Source organism: Callorhinus ursinus, unplaced genomic scaffold, assembly GCF_003265705.2.
Source record: "Callorhinus ursinus isolate GAN/ISIS: 27379988/994484 unplaced genomic scaffold, GSC_fseal_2.0 scaffold7, whole genome shotgun sequence".
In the NCBI taxonomy this organism is placed as follows: domain Eukaryota; kingdom Metazoa; phylum Chordata; class Mammalia; order Carnivora; family Otariidae; genus Callorhinus; species Callorhinus ursinus.
This window is the reverse complement of record NW_027397069.1, coordinates 57,465,576-57,482,246: the sequence shown is the minus strand read 5'-3', so window position 1 is coordinate 57,482,246 and position 16,671 is coordinate 57,465,576. Positions and strand designations below refer to the sequence as shown.

General features: G+C 43.7%; 1 protein-coding gene across 1 annotated transcript in view; it reads right to left on the bottom strand.

Moving 5' to 3' along the window:
- Positions 1-16,347, bottom strand: part of FOXO1 (forkhead box O1) — a 91,224-nt gene extending 74,877 nt beyond the window's left edge. The window contains exon 1 of the mRNA XM_025874991.2: positions 15,276-16,347. Within this exon, the coding sequence (XP_025730776.1) occupies positions 15,276-15,926 (651 nt within the window). The 5' untranslated portion in view covers positions 15,927-16,347. The remainder of the gene's footprint in view (positions 1-15,275) is intronic.
- Positions 16,348-16,671: the final 324 nt, after the last annotated feature.

Genomic DNA, 16,671 nt, shown 5'->3' with positions numbered 1-16,671 from the left:
AAAGAAAGAAAGAAAGAAAGAAAGAAAGAAAGAAAGAAAGAAAGAAAAGAAAAGAAAAGAAAGCAAGCAGAAGAAAGAAATCTAAGTCCCTCTGAAAGGCTTATTAAAGAGTTAGGATGGGTTAGCTGGGAAAAGAATAATTATAGGAATTGGCTTCATGTACCTGAAGGGAAAATAAATTAAGCTAATTCAAGGTAGCTCCCAAATCCAGAACCAGAAGCAAGCCAGGGGCAGGGGAGGGGGCAGTTATAGGGAAACACCTAGGCTCAATATAGAAATAAACCTTACAGCAGTGTGGGAAGTAATAGATTCTCAAAATCCCCAAATGGCCAAGGAGAGGCTTCTGTACCAGGTGATAGTTATAAAATTTGTTCAAAATAAAACTTCAGGGGAGCCTGGCTGGCTCCATGGGTGGAGCATGTGACTCCTGATCTCGGGGTTGGGAGTTTGAGCCCCACATTAGGTGTAGAGATTACTTAAAAATAAAATAAAATAAAATAGTCTCCATGATTCTTCATACCTTCATTATACAAAGTTTAAGAAACTTGAAAGCCCAAGCCAAAATTCAAGAACTAGGAAATAAATGAGAGTGCAAACACTTTGACATAATTCCTACACAATTTGTCAGACATTAAATCTTCTACTTGTAAATACTTATGAATGGCATTAGATCTATTAATAATTTAGTGACCATTTCCAATGGCAGTAATTAATACAACTGGGTTGTTGTAATGAAGTAAAAATGTACCAGTAACCAGCAATAACCTTTGAAGAAACTTCTCACCCGATTTACCTTAATAGGTTGGAGAAATTAATTCAAATTGAATAAACTAGGGGGCTGAAAATGAGAAAGCAAGCAAAGAGGAAATGAAAAAGTAAGGAGGGGGGAGTAGGAGATGATCAAAAAGACCCATTTAATATAAGCCATTCAGATCTGTGCCCTCAAAAGCTCAGAAAATTATGTGGCATTCTTCATTTGGTGAATAATTGAGAACAGATCAGAAAGACTCCCTACATCCCACATTTTTAACTAATCTACCCCAGGTATCAGCCTTAGATGGGAAATGAGAAAATTAATGAACAAATAGCAAGCCTATTAATGGGGGGAGGGGGTCAGGGAGGGTGTCATAAACAGATCATGATTTTCTGTTTAAAGCACTTAAGGCAAAAGTGGACTTTTGTGACTCTTAAAAAGGGAAACACTGCAAAAGTCTGGCTTCAACATTTCTCTCTACCTCATCAAATTTTAGATACTGAATTTGATGACAATTCAGAGGGGATAATTTTTGATGGTGGTTCTGACTAACGGTGGTTCAGGAAACAATCACACATGTAAACTTTAAAACACTCTCCACTCGGGAGAGGAGCCATAGGTTCCCTTTTGAAGCTTTCTCTGCTGTTGATAGCATAGTTAGGACATAAAAGCATCACAGAAAGACAGATTTTCTTTCTCCTATAAATACAAGCGTTCAAAGATCCTAAAATGTCTAACTAGTCAAAAATTAAACCCAGATCAAAGACAATAAAACTAAATATCATTATTTTCTTAATATTCCACACTAAACAATTTCGTAGGCTCAGACTCCTATAAAGAGCGTGCCAGTTTTGAACCACACCCAGCAGAAATAATTAAGACCCACTTTGTGCTGTCCAATTTTATTTTTTTCCTGTCTTCCTCCACCTCTGTTTGAAAGAGCCAAAATGTGTATTCCCCACACTATCACAGGAAACAAAGCAAGGGAATTCCATCTAAATTGAAGGATGTCAAATTCCCAGGCACAGCCAGGCAGGATGTCAAAGGTCATGCCCCATATTTGGCCAAAGAAAAATGCTATTAATGTATTTATAGCTAGAACGAATAACTATAAATCCAAAAGCTATAACCTGATGAAAGATGGAAGAAGCAGTAAATTCAAAAGTTTTTAAGCCTACACCCAGTGTGCTGTCCTGGTGACATTCAAGTTCATCTGCAAAATAAATGTAGTCTAACAAGTCATTATGCTCTTATCAGTGGGCCCCTGATGGGACAGCCCTGTGAAGGTCTGCAGGAAAGTGGCTGCTAACTTGTTTCAAGCCAGAGTAACAAAATAGCCTGAGGGAGCAGACGACCCTCACCAGGAGAGATGAGCTTTTGTGCAAAAGGCAAGTCATAGACTCCAAAGTTTGCTTAATAAAATTCAATGTCATTTTTTTATTTAAGTGAGTCCCTGAAACAGTCTCAGCTTACTAGGGCATGTGACTAAGGGAGGGCTCCCCATTTGAAATTAGTAAGGAAAGGAATTCCTATGATGCAGTATCTTAGAATCTGAGATGTTCAAAGTTTTTCATTTTATGCCTCTGACATCTTTACTTCTTTCTCCCAGTCCTCTTTAAAAGTTATTTGAAACACAAATGGGGGTGGGAAGTGTGAATGAGGCTTAACTGGAGGCCCTGAGCTGTCAATCGCAGGAGAATGATCTCAGCCCTTGACTTCCGTGACTGCATGTGTTTTCCTTTTTTCTCTTCTTGCCTTTTATACAAACACAGACGGAAGTCATGGTTAGTCTAAGAATCATAGCCATCAACAACTGGTCTTTGATTAAAATGTCTCCATAATTTCATCACAAAAGAAATTAAGTAGGATCTTTCTATGAATAAATTCAGCATCTGATATAACCCAAGATCATTCATCGTTCAACAGAAACACACAGCACAATAGTCATTATTTTAATTTTTTTTCTTAGAAATACAATTTATAAGTCATGCAATTGAATAGTAATGAATTCTGAAATTGACTTTCAAACATGCACCCTCCCAGTTTGTGGAGCAGAATGAACAGCATAAATGTGAGCTACATATGTATCAATATAATACTCTCTCCATTTTATTCTATGTCTCTCTCCCACATCCTCTACCTTTAGCTCAAAATAAAGCAAAAATAAAGCAATCACACTAAGGAATGCAATGACACAAACTTTAATACTCAAACTACTTATTAAATGGCTTGAAACCCAACTAACCTGAAAAGATGACTCCAGAATACTTACTTCTGAGTTAGACACCACAGGCTAAAAAGATCATGAAGAAGGTCAATCTCTGAAAAAATAGAAACAGATGGCGTGGGGACTAGCCCTCAAATACAGGGGACCCAACTACACACCAAAGTGTGAGCAGGGTAATTCTGAAAGCCATGGCAACCATGATTCTAAATTTCTATTTTGGTAATCCTAAATCTGCTTCTTTGTGTTTTGTTTTGTTTTTTTTCAAGTATGTCCTCTGTATAACTATTCAAAGATATCAAAATGGCATTTTGAGAAATATAAAGCACCTTAAAGAAATATCCCAGAAATACTAGGATATAATATTACAGTGCTACTACAAAGCAGAGTGATCACAGCTGAGGAAGTACCCATTACAGAACCAAAAAAAAAAAAAAAAAAAAAGTAAAATCACATCAAAACATATCTAATTACAGGAATTTTTAACCCTAATACCTTTCCTTAGCATTTATTTTTTAATTTTCCCCAATACTTCAGAAGAGAAAATAGCAATGAAAACCATTTGGTGGGGCACCTGGGTCGTTATGTGTCTGCCTTCGGCTCAGGTCATGATCCCGGGGTCCTGGGATCGAGCCCCACATCGGGGTCCCTGCTCTGCGTGAGGGAGCCTGCTTCTCCCTCTCCCACTCCCCGTTGCTTGTGTTCCTGCTCTCGCTACCTCTCTCTCTGTCAAATAAATAAATAAAATCTTTAAAAAGAAAGAAAGAAAATCATTTGGTGATCTCTAAAATGTAAAGCCATCAAATACTGTGTTTGAAATCAGTATTATATATCACCCCCTCAAAAAAATAAGTGTTATAATCTGAAAGTCTGCCTGTTAATGCAAATACACATAATAGACATTATTCTAGGCCATATATAATCAATTCTATTTCATGAATTCTAAGAGGTTCAAGAAACCATTTGAGGCACATAGGTAACAGAAGTATAGGAATCTTTCACATTCGGCATATGCAAACGTTATAATGGGACAGTAAAGAGGAAGGAGAGACCAATTTAGCCCCATAGATTACATAAAAGTCAGCAGGATGGTCCACAGGAAGCTTTCACATTCATTGCATGTAAATTTCATGATGGCATGCATATCTACCCATCCTGAGAGAAAAGGTTTACATTCAAATTTAGAGAGATGCAATTAGCTTGGCACCCAGTACACAAACAACCTTAGTTGATATTTACAAGTTCTGCAAGTTCCCCTCTCCCCCCCTTCAGAGCTGGCCCCACAGACTGAGAAAGAGAGGTCCCCAGATGCAAGCAGGTGATGTAACACTTGCCTTAAGGTAGTTGGGTTTCTCCTACATTCAAATCACAGTATGGTGGGCTGAACCTGACACTGAAACTTCACTGGTGTGACAAACTGATGATTCTGCAAATTACAAGTCACAAATTCAAGAAACTACATCATCTCCAAAACAAAGTTAGGGTGCCTGAAGGTACCTATCTTGATGCATTTATCCTGATGCAACCCTACATTTAAGGTTATACGGAGAACAACAGGGAAAAAAATTCCTTTCATGTCAAAATAGTACAATAAAATCCACATTTTGAATGTCACTACCTCAAGAATCTGCCAGAATAAGAGCCTCTAGCTAAACCATATGCAAACCATTTCCTTTGACCTTGCTTCCAAGCAACCAAACTGTCTAAGGTATTTGATAATTTACTTGTATAGACCATTCCCAAATATTTATGTGGTTATTTTGTTTTCAAGCTTTGAAGGACACATAATATTTACAACCCTAGGAATTATATAATTCATTATAATTTCTCTCTTCAAATTGGATTTGAAATCCAAACGCATTTCTTTTCAAATACAAAATGCAGGGTAAGCCCTTTTCACTCTTACCCTCCCCACCACTGAAAAGATAAAGACCCTCCCATTCTGTATGTAGGGATTTCTCACCTAGACAACAAGATGGGGCTTCTCTCAAGACACCTGCATGTTAGGCTTTCTGGGGCATGAAACTGGTAGAGGCGGGCGCCTGGGTGGCTCAGTTGGTTAAGTGACTGCCTTCGGCTCAGGTCATGATCCTGGAGTCCCGGGATCGAGTCCCACATCGGGCTCCCTGCTCAGCAGGGAGTCTGCTTCTCCCTCTGACCCTCTTCCCTCTTGTGCTCTCTATCTCTCATTCTCTCTCTCTAATAAATAAATAAAATCTTTAAAAAAAAAAAAAAAGAAACTGGTAGAGGAAAAGCACTAATTTTCTAGATTAAAAAAGGAAAACTGGGGGCGCCCAGCTGCCTCCGTCAGTAGAGCATGAGACTCTTGAACTAGGGGTTGTGAGTCCAAGCTCCATGGTGGGCACAGAGCCTACTAAAAAAAAAGGAAAACTGTCTGGCACACGGGGGGGGGGGGGTACGCACAAGGAGGATTTGAGGAGGCAAAGCTAAAAGCTAAGTGCCCCCAGGCGTCAGATAACCCTTGGAGAGATACTGAAAAGATCTTTATCTGCCCACATCATCCAAGCTGGTTCTCCTCTTCCTCCTTCCTTCGTTAGGCCTTTCTCTTGGCTAGAGTCCAAGCAAGACTCAGAGGGTTAATCACCCTCCTTGAGACTTTTCTACTGCAGTTATAAAATGCAACTACTGAGGTCCCCTCCCCTTCCTGAAGTCAGGTTCCTTTAGCTACTTTCAAACTGTTAACTCAGCAAACCAGTAACTTGAGGCCTCTCACCAGCAGTGCAAAGGCAGCTCTGTAACAACTTCAGTATCAGGTTGTAAAGAGACAAACATTTTTTTCTCACCTCTGATGTTTATCAGATCTCTGGTATAATAAAAGAAGAGATTCACAAAACCATGACCCATTTTCCAGATTCATGAGGAATGGCAACTGAGAAAAATCTGCTTATCCAAGAAATGTGTTTAATCCAACAAAAGAAAACAGGCCACCCCTTCTTCCCACCCTCTTCTGCCTAACAGCTCTGTTTTAATCAGAGGAGTTAAGCAGCATCTCCAAAGCCACTAAAGTCACAGGAGTTAGCATCAGGATCAGTTTCATAACTTAAGCAACACACCGTAATTAAGACGAGTATCATCTAGGATGAGAAGTTAATCAAGGCAGAAAAAGATTTTCTTTTCAGGTCTCAAAGAGCCACAGAGAGATGCTGGAACCAGGTCACACTCACAAAGGTGGCAGCCTGGGGACTTCCACGTATGTGGCCAGCAGGAGTGTGTTAAGAGGAGTATGGGATGCTGGAGCTAAGAGCACATGCCATGTCGCAGGCACTGCAGGGCAGACCAATGAACCACAGGCTTTAGAGGTGGCATTCTCTTGAGAGATGTGCCATCCACCATTCCTAAGAATTCTAGAACTCCTGTGACTTAGCGTCAAAGGGACAGGCTACCTTGGAAAAAATGACCTGTCCTCCCACAGATCTACAAATTGACTCTGCCTCTCCTCCCAGGAGCTAAGACTCCACACTTCTCTCCTTCAAAATCAGAACCAAGATAAGACACAAGTTAAAGGATGAAGATGTTTTACATCTCTCTCTCTCTCTCTCTACTTATGGAATGAAAAGACCAAAGATGAGCTGTAATTCTGAACCTCACTTGATCTCACAAGTGTGATATCGTGATGTGCTATGAAAGCTATTTTGCCCACGTGGAAGATAATTTACACATTTAATAAAACCTTATAGTAGTGAGCTCTTTTTGTTTCCCTCTCACTCCCCAAAGCAAAGTACCTTTTAAATAATATGTTGTCTGCTACTACAGGTATGTATATACTACTAAAATAGCTTTCTACGTTTCTCCAACACTTGTTATTTCTAACATGGTTAATAATGTGTATTTGTGCCTTTTGCTATACCCAAATACATTTTCTATTGCATAAATCTTTAAGTTCTCCATGATAGACAGGCTCACTCACAAGTATTCTGAATACATTCAGTTCCATGCCTGCCTGGTATCACTTTTAGGTTTAGCACATCACAATTTAACTTCCTCTGGATCCACTGAAGTATCTCATTATAACCTTCATTCCTACACCAGGGTCAGTGGGTAAAGACATATTACGAGAAAGCTATCAAGAATTTCTAGTATTTAGCTAATGCAATACTAGAACCGACGTTTAAATTTTAAAGCATCTTTTGAAGACAATACAACTTTCCCTCATAATTGCCCTAAGTATATTCTGAGATTGCTAACTCCAACTTTAGAATTTCTAATTTTTTCAAAAAAAAAAAATAAAAATTATGTATAACAATGAGCATTCTGGGGCGCCTGGGTGGCTCAGTCAGTTGGGCATCTGCCTTCTGCTCAGGTCATTATCTATGGGTCCTGGGATGGAGGCAAGGCCCATGTCCTGCTTCCTGCTCAGCAGGGGTGGGGGATTGGGGGGGTGATTTTCTCTCTCTCTCTCTGCCCCTCCCCCTGCTCATTCTCACACTCTCTCAAATGAATTAATAAAATATTTTTAAAGGGGGGGGTACCTGGGTGGCTCAGTCGTTAAGCATCTGCCTTCAGCTCAGGTCATGATCCCAGGGTCCTGGGATCAAGTCCCGCATTGGGCTCCCTGCTTGGCAGGAAGCCTGCTTCTCCCTCTCCCACTCCCCCTGCTTGTGTTCCCTCTCACTGTGTCTCTCTCTGTCAAATAAATAAAATAAAATAAAAATAAAATAAAATAAAATAAAATAAAAATGAAATAAAAAGGGGGGGGCGCTTGGCTGGCTCAATTGTTTAGGTGTCTGCCTTCAGCTCGGGTCATGATCCCAGAGTCTGGGATCAAGCCCCAGGTCGGGCTCCCTGCTCAGTGGGGAGTCTGCTTCTCCCTCTCCCTCTGCCACTGCTTGTGTTCTCTCTTTCATTAATATATAAATAAAATCTTAAAAAAAAAAATGAGCTTGCTTTGTTTAAATCACTCTGCTCCCAGGACACAAAGTACGAAGGTTAGGTTTTTGTTTTTAAATAAACTCTGCCCCTAAGGTGGTGCTCAAATTCACCACCCTGAGATCAAGAATTGTATGCTCCACTGGACTGAGCCAGCCAGGCACCCCCTAAAACTAAGTTAGTTTTAATTAATAGACCAAGCAAAAAGCTAAATACTTTGTAAATACCTACTATTCAAATGTTTTTCTTATTTTTTTTAGTGGGGGGGTACGGGGAAGGGGTGCAGAGGGAGAAGAGAATCCCAAGCAGACTCTGCTCAGTGGAGAGCTGGATACAATCCTGAGAGCCTGAGATCGCTCCTCAGATCACGACCCCAGCTGAAAGCAAGAGTCAGACACTTAACCTACTGCACCACCCAGGCGCCCCATGCCTACTATTCATATTAAGTCAATTATATAATAAGTTCCATGTTCCATTATCAAATTCTGTATATGAATTTTAAACCAAATGCAGTACACTGGCTTCACTTGCATTCCATGGGTTTCTATATTTTCATAAGCATCTCTAAGAAACTGAATTTTAAGAACTAAAAATGTGACCATATTTTCATTAATTCCTTACATGTTAAAAAAATATAATTTCATAGAAAAATTTGGTCTATAATATTATTTTCATAATATATACAAAGTCCAATTTCAATCTGACAATAGTCTACCTATACTTTTTAAACTTCCTAGGTTTCATATATTACTCTGAGAAACTGATGCTTCCCCTATTTTCATGCCTTTATGAATGCCAATACATCATTTAGAAAATCAATTTAAAAATAATCTGATGGGGGGCACCTGGGTGGCTTAGTCGGTAAAGTGTCTGTCTTCAGCTCAGGTCATGATGCCAGGGTCCTGGAATGGAGCCCGTCAGGCTCCCCACTCAGAGAGGAGCCTGCTTCTCCCTCTGCTTGTGCTTGCTCTCTCTCTCTCTCTCTCCAAAATAAATGGAATCTTTAAAAAAAATAATAATCTGATAGAAAAATGGATGTGCCAATGGACAGATACACGATAAAGTATAATAAAATGGTAGTAGTAAAAACTAGATGGCAGGTATACAGGTGTTCAATGTAGAATTCTTTCAACATTGCTGAACATTTGAAAATATTATAATGCAATCTTTGGAGACTAACATCCCATTTTCAAGGTCCATTTCGATAGCCAACACAGAACTCTATTTTTCCCCGAAGGCACTTAACCCTTTCTACCATGTACTATATAGTTATTTCCATGTCATACCTCATCTCCCTACAGGATCCACGTTTGAATCAGTTTTCTATCATTCAGATACATCTAGTACAACATTCTGTAATCATTCATTACATCAATTACCCAATAATCATTCAACAAATGGAGAAAAAGTAAAAATACTTTGACCATCTCCAGAAAATAATCACAGATCTTTACAGCTATACTAATATAAACATTATCACATCATGAACACATAGAAAGCTAAAATATAAAAGATCCATGGTTCAAGAAAAACTTTCCCAACCACATATTTACAATATAACTGAGACAATATAACATGCAGGCATTAAAGTTAAATTATAATACACAGCAGCATGAATTAAGAGATCACCAGGCATCCACACAGAGAAGGCAAAAATGCCTTCAGGCAGGAACCAAGACTGGAAGTTGGTGGGACAGTCATGAGCTTTGCATACTAAGCAGAATTTTCAGAACTTCCAGTAGAGGCACAAGATGATCCAAGTCCTACGGACAGGATGGTCTAGAACTTAAATAAGAGACCTAACCAAGGAGAATGGGTACAGTCAGGAAGTCAGTGTCTCAAGAGACTAAGAAAAAAGAGCTAACAGACTTGGGGGCATGAGAAGAGTGTGCTGAAGAGGACGTCCAAGTCTGAAAACTAGGGAAAGGGTTAACTAACTAGACCACTAACCAAATCAAGGAACTCAAGATGGGAACCTCATCTCAGAGTAAGAGGAAATACAGCACACTTGGGTTTCGACGTGTTCAATTTGAGGTGAAAGTGGGACACTAATGGCCTGGAGACCAGGCAATAGAGGGGGTAAGTTATCTATAAAGGAACCAGAGAAAAAGTCCACAACTTGTCCTGAGGTATCTTTAGGTTTGAGCACAGAAGAAGAAATGATAAGCGAACCAACTGGAGGAGAAGCCAGATGAAAGGGGGAGAGGGGAGGGTATCAGGATAGTCCAATGTAACTGAGTTCCCAATAAGAATGTACGGGGTGGTCAATGGAAAACTGAGAAAGGAGAAGACTTAAAGACACTCCCTGTCAGCCTTAGTGACTTCTGACCCATAAAGACTGCAAGCTTCAGCAAACATCTGAAGCCAAAAATTGGGGGCTACAGAAGCTCATCACACAGCTCTGTCTCACCTTTTTTTCTGTAATAAATATAGCCTGAAATAAAGGACAGATGTTTAATTTCTGTCCTTAAAGTAATGCATTAAGGTGAAAATTCACTAAAAAATAAACTGGAAAGGGATTGTAAATTTAGCTTTCTAATCTTATTTGGCATAATATCAATACTAGCTTGCTTTTTAATAGCTTACGTCAAAGGTATATGAGGATGGATGAAAAAGAAAAAAAGAGGGGAAGAAAAAAAGGAAAGCATCCCAAAAAAGCCTTCCAAGTGGCAAGAATACCAAGCCTCAGTATTTGCAGTGCTTAACCCACAAATTTACAAACCATAGGTAGACTGAGTAGAATAAAGTGGGATGCCAATGGGGAGGGTGGTTTTTTAAAAAAACTGAACCATATGAAATCACTAATGTACAAAAATGCATTTTCACATTTCATATGTTCCTTAGAAGACCACAGATAACAAGCAGTAATTCTCTGCAAAGAATTTCTGTGCCACTGACATGAGTTCTGTTACTCCTTATCAGGAATTAGCAAAAAGGGAGAATTCTTCCAGACTTTAGTACATTTATGTACAGCATATCCACTGGAACACACAAAGCCTTAGACACCAAAATAATACACTTTCTCAAGTTCATCTGATCTTCTCTGTTTGACAACTGAAGAGGAGCCCAGACTAACTTCAGAATTTTGTACACACCAAGAAAAGGTAGTTATCTGACCCAAGGGAGATTCCAGGGGTTTGGGGCAAGGGCAAGTCTCTACAAGTTGTTATTATGAAGGCCAAGGCAATGTTGAAAGAAGCAGGGCTAGATCCACTCTGCTCAATCACTCAATGTTCCAATGCTCCGTACAACTAAACACTCCTTTGCTCTCTCCAATCACCATGGGGTTTATACTGCTTCTCCAAGAGGATTCCAGGAAGCCCCAAAGTTATGGCACATGCAGGGGGGAAAAAAAAGCAGGCGATTAAATTCCCATGATGCCAGGGTACTGGGTAGTTTCCAAGGGCAGAGTGTTCTAGAAAAATGCAAATAATTCAGACTCTCCAAAGAAATTCCAGGCAAATACAGACAGCGGCTGTCTTAGAAAATCATACAGAATTGTAGTTTAGGAGCTTGGATGGAGAGGCACAAAAACAGGCCTCTAAGTAATAGCGGAGGGGGGGGAGTGTCTCAATGTACTTTAACCTTTTTATAAAGTTTGCATGAGAATTAAAAATGTCTTCTTTCCACTATTCAAATATTTGCCACTCTAAGAAAATAAAATCTGGAAAAAAATCAAAAACAGAAGTCACCACTCTGGCCACAGCTCTCCCAAGGATCTGCCACAAAAACACAGGTAAAATAAAAATAAAATTCTTATCATCATCAATTAAGGACTCAAACTTGACACTGACACCGATTTTGGAATTTCTGGAAAAAAACATGCCAGCCATAAGATCTGTCACATCAGTCCCACATACCTTTTTCAGTCTTCAGCAAATATGGTATCAATTTGGCTGCATAATTCCCTTATTCATTTTTAATTCTCTTCATGCTCCCTTCCCCAAATACATATATTGAAATTTCCACTTTAAGGTAATTTCAGTAACTAGAAGTTAGCCTCACTGAGAGGCCATTCTTTAAGTCAAATATGAGTATGCAGCAAGAAAACATCTGTCATCGCTGTGCCAAGGACTCTGTGGCTATTTAAATCACTCACCTGAAGATTACAAACCTGAAGTACAGAATATGAATTTTAAAATAAAAAATTTTTAAAAAGTACTGTCAGTTCATAGGCCAAATTAAAAAAACATTATTCCAAAATAAAGAATATCTGAGGTATATAAAACAATTTAAACTTTTCTTTAAAATGTATTAAGATTTATTGTTGAAGCATTCTTTAACCCAGGTGTTCCAAATAATGTCGAAACAAAAAACAAGAGTCAACTTAAAACTGCCATTAAAGGCGGGGAGGGGGGACCCACACAGAACCAGAGCTCACAATACTACTTCCCAAGCTCTAGAAAGCTTTCTATGGGTGTGAGGGGGGGGGCGGGGAGAGAACAGGTCATGGAAAAGAAGTTTCACTATTTATAAATACTGTACATGGTTTAAAAGATCCTGGGTTTTCCAAAAGTCTTAGCTTCCACTCTGAGTGTAACCTTATGACAGTTATGGCCAATATTAAAACAAGTGTAAAGCAGATGTAATGTACCATCCCTACAAATACAAAACGCACATCCCACAAATATAACCAGTGTCTAAGGAACTAGAAGTTTATGAACTCTTTAACAGCTTTTCAACTATTCTGTCCTATGCAAATGACTTTCAAATTCTCTGGCAGGCCCCAGGAAGTTAAAGCACAAGAAACTGTATAATTAAAGATTCAGTCTAATTCCCAGTAGTAAATCACAGGAAATAGTTCCAAAGCAGCCTCTCCTCAGTTCTAAAACAGTTAGGTTTTGGTTGATTTGCATTTTAGAATTCGAATTTTTTTTTAAGCTAAAAGTCATAATAAAATTTGTCCCTTTTGTGAATCTTTAAAACAGGAGGGTCTTTCAAATCTGAGAAACTTGGTTTTAACAAGTAACACATTTTTATGAAAACTCAAACCAGAAGACTAGTTATGAGTTAGAATACTTAAAGTTGTTTCTTTTCTTCTTAAAATATCCTTTTACTCAAAGTGAAAATGCACTTGCTATAATTTGACTTGCACCAACGGACTCTCATTACACCTGAAACACTCACTTGAGAATGGCAGCCTGCTCCCTCCCAAAGCCCCACTTGGTTTCCACTGGGAGATGCCGCTGGGCCTCCAATCCTTAACAGATATTAACAATTCTTACTATCACTTAATGGATCTTCTAGCTATTTGAGTACATTTTTAAAGAAAAAATTATAACTGCATTTGGGGAAAAAAGTTAGAAGAACCTAATAAAAAAGGTTGGGGGTTTGATTTGGCCTTAAAATCTATTTTTTAAAAGCACTAAATCTTAAAATTCTAGGTTATATTCCTAGTTTAAGAAGAATACTCTGATTTAAGACCCTGAGAGGCAAAACTAAATATAATCCCAAAACACTGCCCTTCCCCATCTCTAAAGAAAGGCACTCCAGCAAACTGAAGTAGATTGTATCCATTTCCAAGGACGTAAAAGAATGGTGTTAGTACACACCGTACTTTGAATGTCCAAAAAAAAAAAAAAAATTTTTTTTAAATGGCAAACGCTTTATAATAAATAGCTCAAGCAGGGTTGATAAGATGAGTAAGTCAAGTACTTAAATTCAAATGTTAAGTAAAACTGGATTTGGCAGACAATCCTGATTTTGTGACTTAAAAGAATACATACCAAGCTTTTTGAAACTTGGTAAAACTGCATGTAATGCCTAGTAATGAGATTGTAAGTGGTACCTTTACTCCAAAACACACTTTGGAAAAAATAAAATCCTGGCTCCTTCTCCAGGAACTTCAGTAAGATATGAGTAACTTAACCTTTTTGACACACATTAACCACAAACGTGACAGTGTATGTAAAACAACCGTGGTGTAACCAATTGCGCAGCAAAGATCAATCTTTATTATGCTGTACAGTCAGGATAAGGGGTGAGGAAGAAGTTCTCAATTAAACTTTCGTATCGATCCCTCCACCTGTGACAGTGAGAAATTGTCAGCTTCAGAAGGCCGCGCGGCGAACGGACCCCCCGGTAAGCCTGCCCACAGCCTGTCCTGAGAGCCCTCGCGTCTTTTCGGCCTGCAAGTAGGGAAGTACCTGGCCCCCACCCTGAGTCCCTCCGAGTCTCCCCTCTCTGAAAGGCAGAAAGGACCAGAGGAGGCTCATCTACAGTCCTCCATCGAAGCAGGACGTTAGCACACGTTCCTTTGATGCGCACCTCCACTCCGACTCCCCCAAAACACTTGTCACAAAGACCCCCCCGCCTTGCCCCTCGTTATCTGTACTTCCACGCTCCGTAACACTGAGGTGGCAAAGTGAGAAAAAAGGTACACACATCTCCACTTCTAGTCACCCAGGGCAGCTTCTCCAAGCCCAATCAAAGACCTCGGACAATGAGCGAGGCCAAGTTTGGGGGAATTTCCTAGCGCTGAAAAGTGCTGGCCTCGCACCCCCGCGGCCCGGCCCGGAGCGGCGCACCGCCCGGGCGCGCTGGCCCTTTAAAGGCGCTCTCTTCCTACGCCTGCGGCCCCTCCCTCGCCGTCGCAGCTCCCGCTCCCGCCCACGCCTCCGCCGAGGGTCACACTTGAACTTTAGCTCTCCCCGCGCGGCCCGGCGCCCGCGCACCGCAGGCGGTGGCCGCCTCTTCGCACGTGTCGGATGCACTACCTCGGGCTCGGCGCGCCCGGCCCCTTGCACTCGAGGCCACTTCGGATAAAATCAAAACAAAGCAAAGTGCACACCGGCCTCCAAAAACTGCGCTGTCTGCCCCCAGGGGTCGGCTCGCGACCTGTCCGTCCCCTCCACCTACAGCTCCGTCCCCGGGCGGCGGGGCCCCGAAGAGCCTCGCCGCGCCCTCCTCCGCCCAGCGCGGCGGAAACGGCTCTGCGGCGCAGTCCAAGGCTGCTGGGACGCGCGCCGCGGAGACGGAGAGGAGCCGCCCTCACCCCCAAGGTCCAGAAGGAAAAGGAACAGTGGCAGGGTCCTCGCCGGTCGTGGGCGAGCAGTCCCCAGTAAACCCCTTCCTCCTTTCACTGGCGAACTTTTCTCTCCGCTTTTATGTCCACTTCTTGTACTTTTTTCACTCCCTAATTCCCAAGTGAGCCCCCTCCCCCGTCCCGCTCGAACTCTCACTTAAGCGCGCTCACACACTTATTCCGGTCCCCCGACAGGTCCCCGGCAAGCCCACCACTCACATCTGCCACTTCTCGCGCTCTCTGCACTCGCTGCCCGCATGCCCTGCACTTTCAGGGCAAGCCAACTTCCACAGCCGCCCCCTCGTCTGCCCCACCACAACCTCAGGTGGAGGCAGAGGTCCCCGCGCCTCACTCCCTATCCGGCTGTGCGCCCCGAGGCCACTCACCTTCCAGCCCGCCGAGCTGTTGCTGTCACCCTTATCTTTGAAGTAGGGCACGCTCTTGACCATCCACTCGTAGATCTGCGACAGCGTGAGCCGCTTCTCGGCTGAGCTCTCGATGGCCTTGGTGATGAGGTCGGCGTAGGACAGGTTGCCCCACGCGTTACGGCGGGACGAGCTGCTCTTTCGCGGCTGCCCTGCGAGCGGCCCGGCGGCGGCTGGCGGCACCGGCGGGTGCTGAGACAACGGCCCGGGCGGCGGAGGCTGCGGTGGCGCCGGGTGCAGGCAGCCCGCCTCCGGGCCCTGGAAGTCCCCGCACAGCCCCCCGGTGGCGGCGGCGGCGGCCGCTGCCGCCGCCACCGCTGCCGCCGCCGCCGCGGCCGCCGCCACGGAGCCGGGCGCCTGCTGGAAGTCCCCGGTCTCCTCTAGCAGGCTCAGGTTGCTCATGAAGTCGGCGTTGACAGCGGCCGCCGAGGCCGAGGGCAGGCCGGCGGCGGCGTCGGGGTTCGCGGCCGCGCCGCCCGACGGTGCCGGGCTGGAGGTGGCCGAGTTGGACTGGCTAAACTCCGGCCTGGGCAGCGGCCAGGTGCACGAGCGCGGCCGGGGCAGCGGCTCGAAGTCCGGGTCGATCTCCACCACCTGGGGCGCTTCGGCCATGGTGACCCCCACCCCTCCCCCAGCCGCGGGAGAGCCGAGGGGTCGAGCGCACCACACGGGGCCAAAGGGGAGGGGGTGCGAAGAGCCGGTCCGAGATTTGCGGGGGCGAGGTCCGTGCCTCGAGCCGACGAAAACCGGGAGGAAGGCGCGGCGGAGTGGAAGCGCGAGCCCAGAACTTAACTTCGCGGGTCCATCAACATCTAGGCTCCTCCAGGTCCGCTGCACGGGCAGGACGGCAAGCCAGAGTCACCCGGCCGGGCAGCGGTCGGCGCCGCACTCCTGCTGACAGGGCCCGCGGACGGAAGGACGGATGGACGCCGCGGGCTGCTCGCTTTCCCGGCGGCGCGACCGCGGCGCTGCTGCCTGTTGAATGTGGCGGCGGCGGCGGCGGCTGCAGCGATTACGCTGCCGCCCGACTTACGGGATCTGCCGCCGCCCCCCGCCCGCGGCGGCGCGCGCGCCGGCCCGCCCCCTGACTGACAGCCCGCGCGGCCAATGAGCGCGCGGCGCCGCCGCCCAGGCAGCCAGTGGTCGCCCGCCTGGGCGGGGGCCGGTTTTCCACCGGGAGGCGGCAGTGGTTTGGTGGGGGGGTAGTGGGGTGTTTTTCTCTTTCACACTCTCTCTCTCCTCTCTCTCTCTCTCTCTCTCTCTCTCTCTCTCTCTCTCTCTCTCTCTCTCTCTCTCTCTCTCTCTCTCTCTCTCTCTCTCTCTCTCTCTCTCTCTCTCTCTCCCCCCCCTCCCTCCC